General features: G+C 57.8%; 1 protein-coding gene across 4 annotated transcripts; it reads right to left on the bottom strand.

Annotated features, from left to right (window-relative positions):
* Positions 1-336: 336 nt before the first annotated feature.
* SLC9A5 (solute carrier family 9 member A5) lies at positions 337-14,535 on the bottom strand. Of its 4 annotated transcripts, none has more exons than XM_058034254.1 (16): positions 14,402-14,535; positions 9,226-9,528; positions 8,413-8,576; positions 8,061-8,139; positions 7,175-7,352; positions 6,833-7,053; positions 6,445-6,647; positions 5,856-5,945; positions 5,657-5,727; positions 4,857-4,986; positions 4,271-4,359; positions 4,018-4,144; positions 3,737-3,907; positions 3,107-3,176; positions 2,820-2,954; positions 337-2,442 (listed from the first exon to the last, which is right to left on the bottom strand). In XM_058034254.1, the coding sequence occupies exons 1-16, from the start codon at positions 14,532-14,534 to the stop codon at positions 1,976-1,978; spliced, it is 2,631 nt and encodes an 876-aa protein (XP_057890237.1). In that variant the 5' UTR covers position 14,535; the 3' UTR covers positions 337-1,975. The 4 variants fall into 4 exon arrangements, with proteins under 4 accessions (XP_057890237.1, XP_057890239.1, XP_057890240.1 ...); XM_058034256.1 differs by having other exon boundaries at positions 2,820-2,951; XM_058034257.1 differs by lacking the exon at positions 14,402-14,535 and having other exon boundaries at positions 9,357-9,488.
* Between the last annotated feature and the right edge of the window lie 1,456 nt (positions 14,536-15,991).

The raw sequence follows: 15,991 nt of genomic DNA, 5'->3' as shown, positions 1-15,991 counted from the left end.
TAAAACATATTTTTGGCTAGGAGAGAGGACATGGGAAGACGTGGGCTCCCAGCATGTTGGTGGTTGTGCAGCCACAGCTCTGGGCAGGAGGACCTGGTCTCTTGCTGGCTGCTCCTCTGCACAGCCTGACAACGGCTGCAGGCACGCAGCGCTTTGGAAAGAATTTCACATTTTCCACAAACTTTATGGAAACCAGGAAATCCAGTCAGGCACATCAAGAGAGGGGGGCTGGGGCCTCGGGTGGAGAAGAATGGAGAGGCACAAGGACATGGTACCTGCAAAGGAGAACTGAACCAGGATGGGCAGAGGTTCCCAGACAGATCAGACCACAACATCTGCTCCAACTCCAGTTTATTGAACATTACAAAATACTCTGCATATATTTTCACATTATAACAATATCCTTGCAAATACTATATTAAGTATTGAGTCATTTGTGGTGCCCATGGCTACAGAAAACACTGACCCAACTAGAGATTTAGTATGGCCCAATATCAGAAATCAAAACTAGAATAAGTTATACCAGAAATGCAAAACTATATAAAAACCTTTTAAAAACCTCATGCTCATCTAGTGGAACAGGTACAGAGCTGAAGGGCCTCTGCTGAGCCCTGCTTACAGGGCTGGGAGTCCCACCAGCTCACCTGCTCCACACTGGACTCACCCACCCAGTGCACCCAAGTGTCCCCTTGGCACCTGCTGTCTCAGCACACCCACAGAGCTGGAAAAGGCAGCCTTTTATCTGCTTTGGAGCATTAACAGCCCAGTCCAAGTCCCATTTTTCCCAAAGAGGAGTGACTCCCAACCCTCCTGCTCTACCAGTGCTCAGCCATTGTGCTCTTTTGTGTGCTGCGCAGTTCTTGGGATGCAATTCTTGGCCCTCGGGGTCACACCAGCAATAAGTCATCGTGTGGGCCACCAGCTCCCATCACCCTCTGAGGAGGGAACAGGGGTGGCTGGGATGCAGCTGTTGGGGACAGACCTTTGAAGATGCACACTGGTCACACCCATCACCCCTGTTCCTGATGTACATTCATACCTGCTGCTCGCTCCACTCCTTGCACCATGACCAGTCCTCCCAGCTGATGCACCCCAGGCAACTGGGAGACTCAGACGTGGGCAGAATGAACACCAAGGATGCCGTGCAGGGCAGCTGCCTCCCAGTGAAGCCAGAAAGCTGAGCACTGCAGCTGTTGGGAACACATCCAGGTGAGAGGTGCGAGGCTGGCACAGCAGGTTGGCTGCTGGAGGAGTCCCTGTGCGTACAGGTTTGCTGGCCCAGCTCCTGCTGGAGCCAAACCCCAGGAGCACTGCTCCCAGTCCTGAGAAAGCCATGGCTTTGCCTCTGTGGTGCCTCCAAAATCCAGGGAACATGGGGTGTCGTGGCAAGGAGCCCATCTCTGAGCTCCATGCATGCTGTGAGGAACCAGCACTGCGGCCACCTTGCAGTCAGTGGCTCGGTCACTGGGTGTGGGTGGGCTCTTGTGCACCAGCACTGCTCCCAGCCCTTTTTCCACAGACCTCCTGCTCACAGCCAGGCTGGAGACCAGCTCACACTCTTACACCTGTGAGCAGCCACAGCCCATCTTCCAGCAGCCACCACCTCAGGGCAGCACAGCCATGACAGGATCAAGTCTGTTTGGATCCCAGCCCTGGGAGAAATATCTCTATCCTCCCAACTGCAGAGATGTGTAGGGACCAGAGAGGAGGAATGAGGTTTGGGATCTGTGCCTTCCTAGGTGGACAGGGGCTGGTACCTGCTGTCACAGCACAAAGACCAATTATTGACCAGGTTTGCATCAGCAGGTGCATGGGCAAAGCACACCCTGGAGAACAGCTCCAGGAGGAGTACTGGGCTCTCCTGCCACTCCTGGAGTTTATGGAGACACACACAAGCTTTGCAGTGCAAGACAGAGCAGTCACCCGGTCATAGCCTGTCTGCAGCTCTCAGCCCCTTCCCAATGCACAGGGTGCCTCAGAGGTGGCCAGCTCTGTTGAACATCAGCCACCTGGGCTCTGCAGAGGGCGGCACCCTGCCCTGCTCCTCTGTGGCCATCAAAGGCTGCAGCTCCTGCTGCTCGGGACCGTCCGGGCTGCTGTCACTCTGTGACCGGCCGCTCTTGGACAGGTGGCTGGGGAACTGGAAGCAGGAGCTCTGCTCTGGCATTGCCTGGCTTGCAGACTGGGGCTGCTCCTCCAGCACAGGGCAGGCAAACCTCCTGTGCTGAGGTCCGCTCTCGATGCCCGGGGGGGAGGCGATGCTCTCCAGGGAGGAGATGCTTTGGTTCCACGCCTTCTGCATATCCACTGGCACGATCTTGGTGGTCTCCGAGGAGACATAAACAGCCAGATCAGCCTGGTCTCCTTTCCATGGCAGCTCCTTCTCTGCCAGGGTTGGCGATGGAGGGATGATGCAGGGGCTGGGGCAGACATCCAGGCTGCCTGGAGATGCAGATGGAGGGACAGTGAGAGGGAGCTTGCACAGCTCTCAGTCTCTCCTTGGACCCTGCAAACATTGCAGAACCAACCACTACCAAATGGCCAGAGAGCCCTAGAATATCCTGAGTTGGAAAGGACCCACAAGGATTATGGGTTATAATCCTATGTCCTGTGCAGGACAACCCCAATAATCACACCATGTGCTGGCCTGGGGATGCAGGACACAGAGAGGCTCTGCCATGCCTCCAGAGGACAGTGATTCTCCCATTCATGCTCTGTGGACTTTGGTTTTGCCCAGGCCATGGCAGCTTTGTTCCACAGGCAGAGGAAGGATAAGCTACCCAATGTCAGCTGCCCTCTCATGGAGCACTGGTGCCTACCAGGAGTTGTCTTTCCCTGCAGGACCTCATCAGTGGCTCGAGCAACGAACACAATCCCCTCATCGTCCTCCTTCTCCGTCTCCGAGCTATCACTCTCCTCCTCCTCTGAGCTGACCATCACCAGGACAGGAGCTGCTGGCAGATGGAGGGGCTTGGTTTGGTGCTAGCACAACCCTGGTGCTGTCATCCCACCGAGCTGGCAGTGGGCAGGCACAGCAGGTGCTCCCATCCCACACCACCAGGTCCCCTTGCCAGGACCTGCCATCCTCACCTGCCACTGGCCTTACCTGCATCCTGCCAGGGGACACTTCTGTGAGTCTTCCCATTGGCTGTCTCTTTGGTCAGAGAGATGTTCTTCTGTGAAAGAAGAGGAACTGGCTGGGACCTGCCCTGTGCAAAACCCTAAACCCAAGAGGTGGTCCTGCAATCCAGCCAACACTGGGCATGCAGATTCCCACCCTGGCTACATGGCAGATGGCTTCTAGTCCTTAGGCTTTGCATCTTCATGACCCCACAAGGAACAGATCAGCTGCAATGGCTTCAAAAGCCTCCAAAAAAAGAAGATACCTAAGATTCAACTTGAGGTGCAGTTCCACACTTCTGAGCCTGGTTCTGCACCAGCACGGAGGCTGCTTTATGCTGAGTGCTCTTCAAAACAAACCTGGGGCTCCTCCAGGGCTTTGCTCAGTGAAGAGCCACCCCACAGCACTGATGGTGTGCTGAGGGCACATGGACACACAACACCTGCACGCTCACACGCAGCATTAACAAGACTGAGAAGAGATTTCCCCTCTGGCTCTGGAGCTGCTGATGCCCTGCAACACTTCACCCACACCCCAAAAGGACCTCTCTTACTGCATCCCGGGGTGGCCAAACCCCAGAGCTAGGAAAAGAACAGGAGCTTGGGAAGGACTTGCCTTTTTCCTGCCTTTTTCCTTCAGCCTGGCCTTGCTCTTGGAGGAGCAGACATTGTGCTTTGTGGACTTGAAGGTCTCCAGCCGCCTCTTCATGTTCTGCCGGAAGATTTCTTTATCTTGGCGCTCTTGTTTATCTGGAGAGATGAAGTGACGGCTGTAGCTGGCCTTGTACTGGCCGAGGGAGAGGCAAAGAGACACAGGGTGAGCAGCTGGCCCCGCGGAGGAGCACGGTCCATCCCTGCTCCCCTCGGGGCCAGCCCCGCCGTGCCCGGAGTGCTCACCCGCCGCCGGGGCTTGTAGAGGCTCCCGCGCAGCACGTGGTGCATGGCAGCGTCCTCCTTGTCGCGGCGGCTCCGCACCGTGTCGATCACCTGCAGGTCCAGGCACGCCCCGCTCCCGCTCTCCCTCCTGCGGGACATGGGCATGGACGGGCTGGGCTCCGGGCCAGCCCTGGGGCAACCCATCCCAGGAGAGAGGGCGGCTGGGAGGTCACACGAGGTCCATCCAGGAGCTCAGAGGGATGGCTGTACTCACAGGAGGTTTGTGACTGATGACTCTGACATGGACGTGCGGCTGGGCATGGAGGGCAGCGCCAGCTTGGCAGCCGAGTGCACGTGGCCACCCTGGGATGTGGGAGGACAAGGCAGGCATCAGGACTGTCGCTCTGATTTTTAAAGATGTTCTAAGCCTCCTGATGTTTACATTTTTGTAGCAAACTTTCTCACACGCTTTCTGTAAATAACTTATTATTTTGCATTATTTTATGGAGGAGGAGAAATTTGATGGACTCTTGGCTTGTCCAGTGTCATTGGAGAGGTGGCACTGTCACCCTCCAATCCACTGTCTCTTTTGGAAAGCTATAAATGTTGGAGTCAGAAAATAAACTTCCCTTTTCTTCACCTTGAGAGAAGGAGAAGAAACTTCCCTTTTCTTCACCATGAGCGGTGTGTGTGCTCATGTTGTTTCGTGTCCTATAGTGACACAGGACAGCAAGGACCCAGCTGGGATGGACAGGTCCTCACTGCCTGGCCAGAGGGTGCACATGAGGGGAGGAACATACACGAGGGGAACCTCTCCTGCCAGGGCCATCCTGCTGCCTGGACACCACTGCTGCCTGTACCTGATCTACAAAGCTGATGGCATCACGGATGTTCAGCTTGTAATAAACATCCCAGATCTCATCCCGCAGCCTGTAGGCAGATTTCCGCATCAGGAGCTGGCTCAGGTATTTCTTGTCAAACTGCTCCCACCTGCCATAAGATGAAGACACAGGCAGTTCAGCTCCCATGGGGTACCAGGGATATCTACCCACACAAGGCTGAGTGTCCCAGGTACAGCAAAGAGAGGCTGGGCACACAGGACCCGGCTGTGCACAGGGACACGCTGCCAGGGAGAGCAGGAGGGGAGGGGACATGGTAACCCTTCAGCCTGCCCAAGGGGAAGCCAGATACTGTTGGGTCTGTGAGGCAGTGGGAGTAGGACTGGGGCCACCCTGCTGGAGCACTTCCCCTGCAGGAAACAGGCTTTTTGCATCCTTTTCCTGTTGCTGTGCCGCAGATAAACACTGCCCAGGCAGGAACAGGGCTGTTCCCTCCTCAGTGCCCAGGGCAGTTCCATCCATGAGGAGGCAGAGGGCCATTGCCACCAACATGGACACCCCAAGTTCTGACCTTGGTGAGCAATGTCAGCTCCACAGCATCCCCAGCCTGACCTCTCTCTGGGATGCTTTTGTGATCCTGGTCTGCTGCACAACAGCATCTGAAGGTACCTATCCAGACTGATGGACAGACATACAGGCTTCCTGGTCCTGCTGCCCTGTCCACAGCAGAGGTGTCCTCCTGTGAGAGCCCCAAGATGTCCCTGTGGCTGGCATGCATCTCCCATTCACTAACAGTCAGCAGAGGATCCTCAGGCACTCACTTGTCCCGCCAGTAGTGGTAGCCATGGTGCCCCACGATGTCCTCCACCGCTGCCAAGATGTGGTCAAAGGCCTTGAGTGAGGGGAAGAGGGTGAGTGGTGGCAAGGCTGTGGGTGCCCTGGGGATGCCAAGGTCATACATGGTCCTTGCCCAGCCCCACACGTGAGGGGAGCTGGGGAGCCTCTGGCATTGTCACTTACGTGCTCATGCAGCTCCTCGTTGAGCGTTGGTTTGTGGTGGTCACTACGCTTCACCTTCAGCCACGTCACCAGGGGTTTGATGGTGAGGCCCTAGAATGGCAGGAGAAGGCAAGGGGAAGACTGGGAGGGTGAGAGGGTGCATGGCTGGGGCATGGGGAGCAGAAGCAGCACAAAGTGACTGGGGACAGTCATGCATGCCCCTATCAACCCAACCCCTGTGCCATGGGGTGCATCCCCAATCATCCTTCCCCTACACTAATTTTTATCCTCCCTGTGGCTTCCCTTCCTAGGGCACTGAGCTGGGGCCCATCAGCAGCTTTGTAAAGAGAGCAGCCTGGACAGGCATGCACTCTTGGAGCTCCTGGAGCCAATCCCAGAACAAAATGCAGTGGGAAAAGAAGATGGGCCATGGCCCCACCATCACAACAGTCCCCATAGCAGTCCTGCCCACCTGCTGATGGATGGGGTGCCAGAAAGCACCAAGGACCAAATGTCACTTGAAAAAAGATAATTTCCCAAAGCACATGCCCCCAGGCCAGTTCTGGGGCAAGAAAGCAGCACTGGAGGAGGGCACAGTGCCCATCCTCACCTGCACAATGACAGTGAAGAACACCACCACGATGGTCGTTGCCACAAAGTAGTCCTTGGCTTTCACCTTTTCCCTGTCCAGCAGGATGACCAGGGCGAAGGCCACGGCCCCACGGAGGCCACCATATGACATGACCACCTGGTCGATCCTGTCCAGGGGGATGAGGCGGAAGCGGTTGAGCACGTACGTTTGGAGAACAACACCTGGGGAAGAAGGAGGAGGAGAGCCTGGAATGCTGGGAGAACCCTGCCTGCTCCAGGAGCACAGCACAAAATCCCAGCCAGGATCCATGGCTGGCCTTGTGCCCCAACCTTTCCTGGGCAAGATCCCTTTTTGGCATGAAAAGGGCTGCGTGCTACCAGCCATATACACAGCAGGACAGACTGACCCACGGCTCTGAAGAGCAGGATAAAGAACAGGGTGCCCAGCACCAGTGCTGTGTCCCACGTCCACTTGGAGGTGTCCACAGCCGAGATGCCCAGAAACATGAAGATGATCGTCTCTGAGCTGCTGGCCAGTGTCTTCATGGTGTACTTGACTGTGGTGCGGGATTTCTGGGAGATGTTGGCTTCCACGTACTTCTTGCAGCAGATCCCACAGAAGGTGACTCTGCAGAGGGGCAGGAGGAGATGGCATGGCCCTATGGCAGGAGGAGGAGTGGGTCTACTCACTGCCTCTTGCTGCTCAGCACGGCAGCCCCAATTCCTGGGCTCCCCTGGGCAGTACTCACGCCAGGATGGCGGAGAGCGAGACCATCTCGGCAGCCAGGTACGCCACGTAGGCCAGCAGGAAGACGAAGAGCGGCTCGATGATGCGCACGCGCTTGGTGAACCGCGTGATCAGGGCCAGCAGGAAGGCGAAGAGCAGCCCCACGGCTGTGCCCCCCAGGCTCACCAGGAAGAAGGAGGCTGGAGGGAGGAGAAGTCTCATGTGAACCATAAGGAAGTGGGCCCAGCTCCTGTACCCCACAGCCGTGCCATGCTGTGCTGGCCAAGCGCCATACTCCCACCAAGGTTCCCCCTCCAAAGCATCCTATGGAGCACAAAGCCTTGGATGATCCCAAAGCACCCCCTGGAGCACCTCTGCTGTGGGGCAGGCTGATAGAGTTGGGGCTGATGTTGGGGCTGCTCAGCCTGGAGAAGACCTCAGAAGCCCTTCCAGTAGCTGAAGACTACTCCAAAAGAGCTGGAGAGGGACTTTTGACATGGGTATGGAATAACAAGACAAGGGGGAGTGGCTTCAAACTGACAGAGGGTAGGATTAGAATTGGGTATTAGGAAGAAATTCTTCCCTGTGAGGGTGGTGAGGCCCTGGCAGAGACTGGCTGTCCCATCCCTGGAAGGATCAAGGCCCATCAAGGCCAGGTTGGGGGGCAGCCTGGTCTACTGGAAGGTGTCCCTGCTCATGGCAGCGGGGGCTGGAACAAGATGGTCTTTAAGGTTCCTTCCAGCCCACACAGTTCTGCAGTTCTATGCTGATGGCCAGCATGTGACACATGGAGGTGACAGAGCTGTGATGCTCAGTGCCCACCCCACAGGACAACAGCTCCTGTGCTTGTCCCCCTCCACTTCCACAACAGAGGAGGAGGTGGAGGGGCTGGTGTGGCCATTACTCACCTACCCCCTTCACGTAGTCTGCAGCGTGGATGTGTGCTGGGCCCAGCTCCACAAAAGAGTTGAAGACCTTGTACAGCACCTGCAGGCAAGGCAAATCCCTTGAGAACCACAGGGCATTGCCCAGCCTTGAGAAGGGCAGGAGGGTCCTGTGGAAGAGGCATTTTCCACCCCAAACCTGTCAGGTAACAGCTCATTTCAGCAAAGCCTCCCAGGGCCAGGAGAGAGGGAAGGCCAAGAGAGCATGGCATGGGTCTGCCCCCAGCTCAGGGATGTCACCTCTGCCCATCCTGGGGAATTCCAGCACCTTGGGCATGTTGGGCTCAACATTAGAGTCCCCCAGGCTGCAACTCACCACGGTGACAGCATCATTCAGGAGAGACTCGCCAAACACAATGATGAAGAGGGTCTCGTTAACATGGACCTCCTCAAAGACAGCCAGGACTGCCACAGGGTCCACAGCTGAAATCAGGCTGCCAAAGAGCAGGAAATCCATCAGCCCAGCTTCAACACCTGGATCTGTTAGGACAGAAGGACCAAGATCAGGCAAACCAGCCACCCCAGAGCCCCTCTCACCAGATGGAAACAAGCCTGTTGCTCATCTGATCCCAGTGACTTGGCTGCAGCATCTCAACTGGGAGTGCAATGGGATGAGCCCAAAAGTGTTCCCAGACCTCCAGGATGCCCCTGGAAAGTGGGACTCGGTGCCTTTTTGCTGCAACATGAGAGGAGCATGAGGGATGTCCCTGTTGTCACCCAGGTGCATCACTGCTCCTCCAGCAGGCAAAACCAAAGGAGGCTCAGCAGCCCCACACATCAAGGGGCTCCTCAGGGCTCAGGAGAGCTCAAAACACAGCCCAGGCCAGGCAGGGCCAGTGGCTCCAGCCAAGGACAGGGAACATGGCAGCGAGCCAGCAACACTAGCCAAGGTCAGCAGACAAAAATAGCAAAGACATGAGTCAGCCCAGTGCCAAGCAGGGCCCGTCTGCCCTGCACGCTTGACCGTCCTGCCAGAGCACCATGCCCAGGGTGTCAGGACCCTGCTCGTGCTGCAATTCCTAGGAATCCACAGCAGGGAGAGGCAGTGGCCTATGAAATTGGGGTTGCTGTGCACTGCCAGCCTATTTTTTGGGGACGTGGTCCGAGCTGAGCAGCCCTGCAGACCCACCCATGAGCCCGGCGCGGTGCAGCCCCCAGAGCGCGGTGCCGGTGGCGAAGGAGTTCCAGAGCGTGCCCACCACAGCATAGGTGAGGATGGCACCAATGTTGTCAAAGAACAGCCGGCTGGGCATGAAGTACCCCGAGTCCAGGACGATGGGGGGCAGAAGGAAGAGGAAGAACATGTTGGGCTCCAGCTGGTACTCGGCTTTCTTTGCCACGGCCAACACGATGCCCCCCAGGCCCAGCCCCAGCAGGATGAGAAGGCAGCTCTCTGGGACAACTGATGTCACCTTCCTTGACAGGTGGAAAACTAGAAGAAAAAGAAGAGTGAGAGCATCAGCCAAATGGCACATGGACAGAGCATCCCAAATCCACAGGCTTCGCAGAAGGGCTGAGTGATGCATGATGGGTGGGAGGAGAAGAGGGGAGCACCTATGGAAAGGCTGCTTCATGGCCACATGTGCACAAAAGACCTTCCAGCTACATCCCAGGTCAGGATTTCAGGTCCCTGACTCTTTAGGATTTCCCTCTCCCTCTCAGCCAACAAGCCAATCAGCCAGGCATTTTACTTTTCTTGGCTTCTGGTGTCTGCACTTAAAGGTTTAAAGCAGGCAGGAGCACGTTCACAGTGTCACGAGCACTGCTGGCTGCTGTTCAAGTGAAGAAATCCTGGTACACCGGGACATGTCACCCCACTCAGAGACAAGGATGCTCAGCCCTGGTGACAGGATGACCTTGTTTGCATCCGTCTGAGCAAGCAGCCAGAGCAGCATGCAAACCACTGCAGCACAAGCCATGCCTGAGCACAACCTCCCCCAGCACCAGCTAACCTACCTGCATGCAAAAGCACAGGCACTTGGGAGCTGCAGATTTAGAGATGCTTGGAATAATCACTTTATTCCACGCAAGGTTTGGGCCAAATCTTAAGCTGCCGTGGAACAGGATGTATTTTCTAAAGCAAACAGAGGATGCCCTGGTGTTCATCCAGCAGTAATGTGGCAGTGAGCCTGCGCTCAGGCACCAGCCAGCAAGGTGCCATGCCAGCCAGCACAGGGAATTCATTCCTCCAGGCACCCTTGGCCCCCACGTCCTGTGTAATCCCAAATCAGTCCAGCTTCCAGGCAGGCAAACCCAGCCCTGGGGGTTTCTCCTTGCTAGCACAAGGTGCCCCTCTAAAAGGGCATTGCTTGGGGAAAGGCTCCTGAGGGTCACAGTCATTTTGTCCTCCTGTCACCAGGTTCTGCCATCAGTTGTGACATCCAGCCCATCTCTGTTGCATGACTTGACCATCAGATGAAGAAATCTCCTGGGGAGTGGGTTCCTCTGGGCACTTTGAGAGCCACCTCTGTCCTTGTGCATCCAGCAGGTGCAAGGGGCATCAGGGTAGGCTCTGAGCCATCACTTGGCTGCAAGCCCAGCCCTGCTGCCAACCCCAAAACCCAGTCCCTAAAGCCCTTTAGCTGGACTAAAGCTGCCCATTGCTTGTGCCAAGCTACCCCTCCAGAAGGAAAGTTGTGCTATGGTCATGCACCAACCCGGGTCACTCAGCTGCTTCCCTCCTTTGGAACCCCAATGGACAGACCATAAGGTCTGCCTAGCCCAGGGTGCTGTCTCCAGTGGCATAGACCTGGAGAGGAGCCCAGGAACAGGCAGTACTTCATCAGCAGGTTTCCATGTGTCTATGCCCTTGTCATTCTCCTCTGAACCTGTCCTGGTCCTGCTCTATCCTTCTGGGACAGGTCCCAGTGTCCCTGAGATGAGGACAGCCAGAGAACTGAGGCTGTGGCCTCCTCATGTTCTTCCTTTCTCCTTTCTCAGCACCTCTTAGGTGATTTACTTTCCTTCACCACAGCTGAGCTCTGAATTAGAGGAGATAATTGAATGACAAAGATGTGATTCACAACCAGAGACATCTTCGAACCCACCACCCAATGGACAGGCTAAGGACCACTTTTCCTTTAGTTGAGGACCTCAAGAGGTTGCTGCTTGGCACAGCAAGCTCCATCCATGCCCCAGCACTGGCTCCCTGCCATGATACAGCAGGAGCACTGCTGCAGCCAGCAGGGGCAGAGCAGCGAGCACAGGGGCAGCGTGATCTGCAGCTCCACCTCAAGCACCTCAATAGGAAAGAGCAGCCAGGCCAAGGCTCTGCCACTGAACACCCCAGAGCCTGGGGCACCCCCTCAGCCCCAGCCACCTCTGCTCCCTGCTGTGGGCTGCAATACAGCCCTGGAGATGTGGTGACACGGACACTACAGCCCTCCAAGCAGACCCACAGCCTGAAGAAAACCTGGCTGGGCTTCATCCAGGCCAAATTCCTGCTAAATGACCACACAAGTGACTGCAGAGCCCTGCTCACCCCGCACAAGCTGCCGGCACCGTGGACGGTGGCGCTCGCTCAGCGCCTGCCGCAGGCTGTGAAGCTGCTTCCCACCCACGGGAACAAAGCTCTGAAGTTTTCAAGAAGGGAACGAGGCGTCCAGCCCCTTTCTGCATTCTCAGGAACATTGCCAAGATCCGTCTCTCTGCTTCGGCAACCCAGCTGCATTCCTCGTGCTGTGGAACTGTCCTGGCTGGCTGGGGCACCCGGGAGAGCGTGCAGGGATGCTGTGGGGACATGAGTCCTGGCTGCCACCCATCCTGGAAGTGTTCAAGGCCAGGTTGGATGGGGCTTTCAGCAACTTGGTCTAATGGAAGGTGTCTCTGCCCATGGAAGAGTAGTTGGAAAAAGATAATCTCTAAAGTCCCTTCCAACTCAAGCTATTCTATGATTGATTTCACCAAGCCAGAAACTTGGTCAAATAAAGGAGAAGCATCAATGGGAAAGATCATGCTTGTCCAAAAATCTGCTGGCTGATGGGGAGAGCTGCCAGCCTCCCCAGGAAATGGCAGCACATGAGCTCCCATGTGTCACAGAGAGCAGCCAGTGGGGACAGACTGAACAAGCTCTAATTTTATACACACTAGTCAAGGATTTCAGCACTAAAGGTTCCCACAGCAACAGTAACTTAGCCACATGTGAATTAACTTCAGAGACATAATCCATACTCAGGCATACATAATGAAGTATTTGCCATTGAGACAACTCAGGGCCAAAACCTCCTCTGCTCCTCCAGAGCTTGGGAAATGGCAGAACACCTAAACCAGGACATGAGCAGCTGGGGGCAGAGGTGATGGTGTGAGGAGAGATGGTCGCAATGGTGCTGAATAGAAAAACATCTCTCTGCTGGCAAACTCCTGCCTGTGGGGCAGCTACGTGTAAGGAGAATGTCTGGGGCAATGCTCATCACCTCTGTGTTCCCCATCCTGTGCTCTGACTGTGCATGGAACAGGCAGCAAAGCCCGGATGATGCCTCGCTGTGCAGGAAGGCAACACCCAAGCCAGTTTTTCCCTGCCCCGGGTGTTTGCTGGCTTGGGTCACCCCAGCATCGTGACTGCCTCTGAGAACAGAGCCCACAGTGTCATTTCCCCATCACCCGGGCGTGGGGCCGCTTCCTCCCCTCCAGTCACAGGGCTGTGAGCTGGCAGCCCAGCGCCACAACCGCAGCGGATCCTCTGCACCAGCCTGCGCCCAGCGTGCACAGCTGGCACAGCTGGCACTGCCCTCTCTGCTCCCCAAAATCCTCCACCCCCGGTTCATCTCCTCTGTGGACTCCTGTGCACCCTGGGGACGGCAGGTGCCATCTCTGGGGACACCCATGGCAGGGTGCTGCCCCAGGTCTGGGTGTCACTATTGGCTCCAGGCTCTGAGGATCCATTGGACCCACTGGGTACACTAAACCTGGCAGCTCAAAGCATCAGGGCTGTGTCTCACAGACAGAGGAGGAGAGTGGCCATCAGCCTCAGGCCTGGAAGAAAGTGGGGATTTGGGAATGATCCCAACTCAGGCCCCCCTGCACCCACCCACACAAAATCAGGGCGGCTGAGGGGAGCACGTCAATGGAAACCTGCACAGGGAGCAGCTCTGGGGAGAGGCTGGAGAGAAGAACATAACAGTCAGGGAAAGGAATTTTCTCTCTGATCTTCTGCAGGTAGGAGGGACGCACTCGGCAGCTGGAGGTGGCACAGCTACAGCAGAGTGCTGTATTTTTAAACTCATGATACCTTTCAATTCATTCCTCGCGAGGCTTTAGGTCTCTCTTGCAAGAAGGCAAGGAAGGAGAGGAACGGAAGATCCTCAGTGATGCTGGGACAGGAAGAGGCCAGCTGGTGGTCACAGCTGTAGCTGTCTCCTGTGTAACGAGTGCTGCACATCCCTGGCTCATCAGAGATTCCCCTGCAAACTCTGAACCCATATTTCTTGATCCAGCTTGAAACTCAGAGGATGTCTGCACCCTCACCACAAGGTCTGTGCCTACAGTGGGGTCTCTAAGGAGAGAACCTGGCTCAAGGTCACAATCTCATCCCCAGGGCCCAGCACAGCAGGCAGGGGCACTGTGGGGGACCAGCCCTCGGGGTACCCCTGCCTGGCACCCACGCACGGGTGTCCCCTCCCCAGCACCCTGGATGCTGGTGGGGAGCCCAGCCCTTCACAGCTCACACAGATCCTCATTGTGCCTTCCCACACAGCCTTTCACAGCAGAGCCTCCCCCAGCTCCATGGTTCTGTGCTGAGGAGCACAGGGGTCCGAGGCCAGCCCAGTCCGGAGTGACCCACTGGAGGAGACTGCAGGCACCTGCCATCCCCAGGCCCACGGGGCACATCCTGCCCGCCCCGGCCCCACCGAGCCTTTCCCGGGGCTGTGCGGGAACAATGGCTTCCAGACATGCCAGCGGCAGGTGCTGTGCCAGCCCTTGGGAACACGGGACATCCTTTGGGGCTCCTCTTCTCATGAACCCTCCATCCTCTGTGCCCACCCATCTATCCATCCATCCCTCGCAGGAAAAAACAGCCCGGGCCCCCACCCTTTCCTTCGGGTGGTGCCTTAACCCCGCCGCCGCGCATCATCCCACGGCAGGGCACGGAGGATGCGGCGTGGTCCGCGACCTCCGCAATCCAGCTGGGAGCGGTGACCAGCCGGGTTTGTCCCCATGACCCGAGTCCCGGCGTGCGGTGACACCGCTGGTCCCGGGTGCCCCGCGCCCGCCGGGGATGCCGCATCCCCCCTGCCCGCCCGGGGGTGGCCACGTCTGCTCCCGGGGGAGCGGAGCGGGTGGGGACGCGGGGACACGGGGACACTCACCGATCTTGGCCAGGCTGGCTACCAGGATCCAGGCGGCCACCAGGCAGGGCGCCTGCACCTCCCGCCACTGCCAGCGCAGCAGCTCGGCTCCCGCCGGGGCGGCGGGGCCGGGGGAGGCCGCCGGGGGCTGCATGGCCCCGCCGCTCCCGCCGCTCCGCTCCGCCGCGGCGCCGCTCCCGGCCCCCGCCCGCGTCACGCGCACGTGGGGATGCGCCGGGACGGCCCCCGGGCCCCACGCCACGGGCCCCGCCCCGCCCGGCACCGGCCCGCCCCGCACCTCGGCACCCGGCACGGCCCCGGAGCCCAGCACCCCCTGCTCACCCCTTGCATCCCCCTCCCCTCCATCCCAACTCATCCGCTCGCTCCCGGAGCCCCCTGGGCCATGCGAGTCCCCTGTCCCCCTCTCAGTCCTCTCTGCAACTGTCCCGGTGCCACCTGCATGGCCCTGGTCCCCCGTGCCCTCCCCCCGTGCCTCTGCTTTGTCCGAGTCTCCCCACCCCGGCTTAGTCCTCACGCACCCACCAAATTCCCCTCCCTCCTCCCAGCCGGCCCCTTCCCAGCTGAAACCATCCACCCCTGCCCCAGGTGCTGCCTGAGCACCAGCCTGGGAACACCCATGGGGGGCCCCCAAAATTTCTGTCTCCCCTTTCCCTCCTCAGCCCCTGTCAGATATTCCTAAAATCTCCTGCTTGCTGATTAGGCCATCCACCACGCCTGGGAGGGGCCCCATCTCCCACCCCCCATTCCTGAGGCTCCCAGTCCAGGAGATTCACACTCCATGTCCTGGGTGGGCAGTGAGCTGTGCCCAAGCAGCCCAGAGAGGTGGGATGCTGGGCAGGGGGCAAGAAGGGACACTGGCAGAGTGCTCCATGGAGAGCCAGCTCTGAGCTGTGTCCCTGCAGGACAGGACAGGGCACCTTAGCCATAGTGAGACTTCTGGCATGGGCATTCTCAGGTGCTGAGTGCCAGCCTGAGCCCTCTGGCCAGGTAGGAATGGGCCACAGGACACTCCCCTGAGAGCCTCGGTGGCATCACCTTCTCTCATCTCTCTGCCTGGGTACAAATGTGCTGCAAATGTTTGCCAGGAGAAGCCAACAGCTGGGGAACCTGGGGAATGCAGGCTGGAGGCAGGAGCAAGGGGAAAGCTCCCTGCCCACCCCTCCATCACATCTGATCATTGTCATTGTCCAGGTAATCTGTCAAAAAGAAAGTAAAATGGGTTTTACACAAGCTTTGCTTGGCAGTTTGAGCTCAGTGTGCCCCACTTCCAGAGTGGCACCACAACACTCCTGGATCCAGGAAGCTCATCCTGTGCTGCTTCCCCCCTGCCCCAGGATGGGGAGATGGAGCCCAGCTGCCCATCCGTGCTCCAGTTCACCTGGGGTGACCCGACCCACCTGGTCCCCTGGAGCAGCCTGGAGCCTCATGGGGCCTGGAGTACCCTGGAGCATCCCAGTTGTGCCCCACAGGGCCTGGAGCACCCCTAACGCCAGAGCAACCTGGGCTCTGGAGATCTTGGATACCGGGGCCCTGACGGAGCCCCCCAGAGCCTGGAGCATCCATCCTGGTAACCTCTGGTGCCAGAGCGTT

The sequence above is a fragment of the Melospiza georgiana genome, chromosome 14 (assembly GCF_028018845.1).
Source record: "Melospiza georgiana isolate bMelGeo1 chromosome 14, bMelGeo1.pri, whole genome shotgun sequence".
NCBI lineage: Eukaryota > Metazoa > Chordata > Aves > Passeriformes > Passerellidae > Melospiza > Melospiza georgiana.
Note: the sequence above shows the minus strand (reverse complement) of the source record. Positions and strands in the feature narration are given on the sequence as shown.

Bases quoted from the DNA above. Each gene is read 5' to 3' on its own strand.
- SLC9A5 (XM_058034254.1), bottom strand. From the start codon at position 14,534: ATGCAGCCCCCGGCGGCCTCCCCCGGCCCCGCCGCCCCGGCGGGAGCC. The intron at 8,577-9,225 runs GTGGGTCTGCAG...CTGTCCTAACAG, and splicing joins GCACCGCGCCGGGCTCATGG to ATCCAGGTGTTGAAGCTGGG. The intron at 6,648-6,832 runs GTCAGTCTGTCC...CTTCTTCCCCAG, and splicing joins CCTGCTCTTCAGAGCCGTGG to GTGTTGTTCTCCAAACGTAC.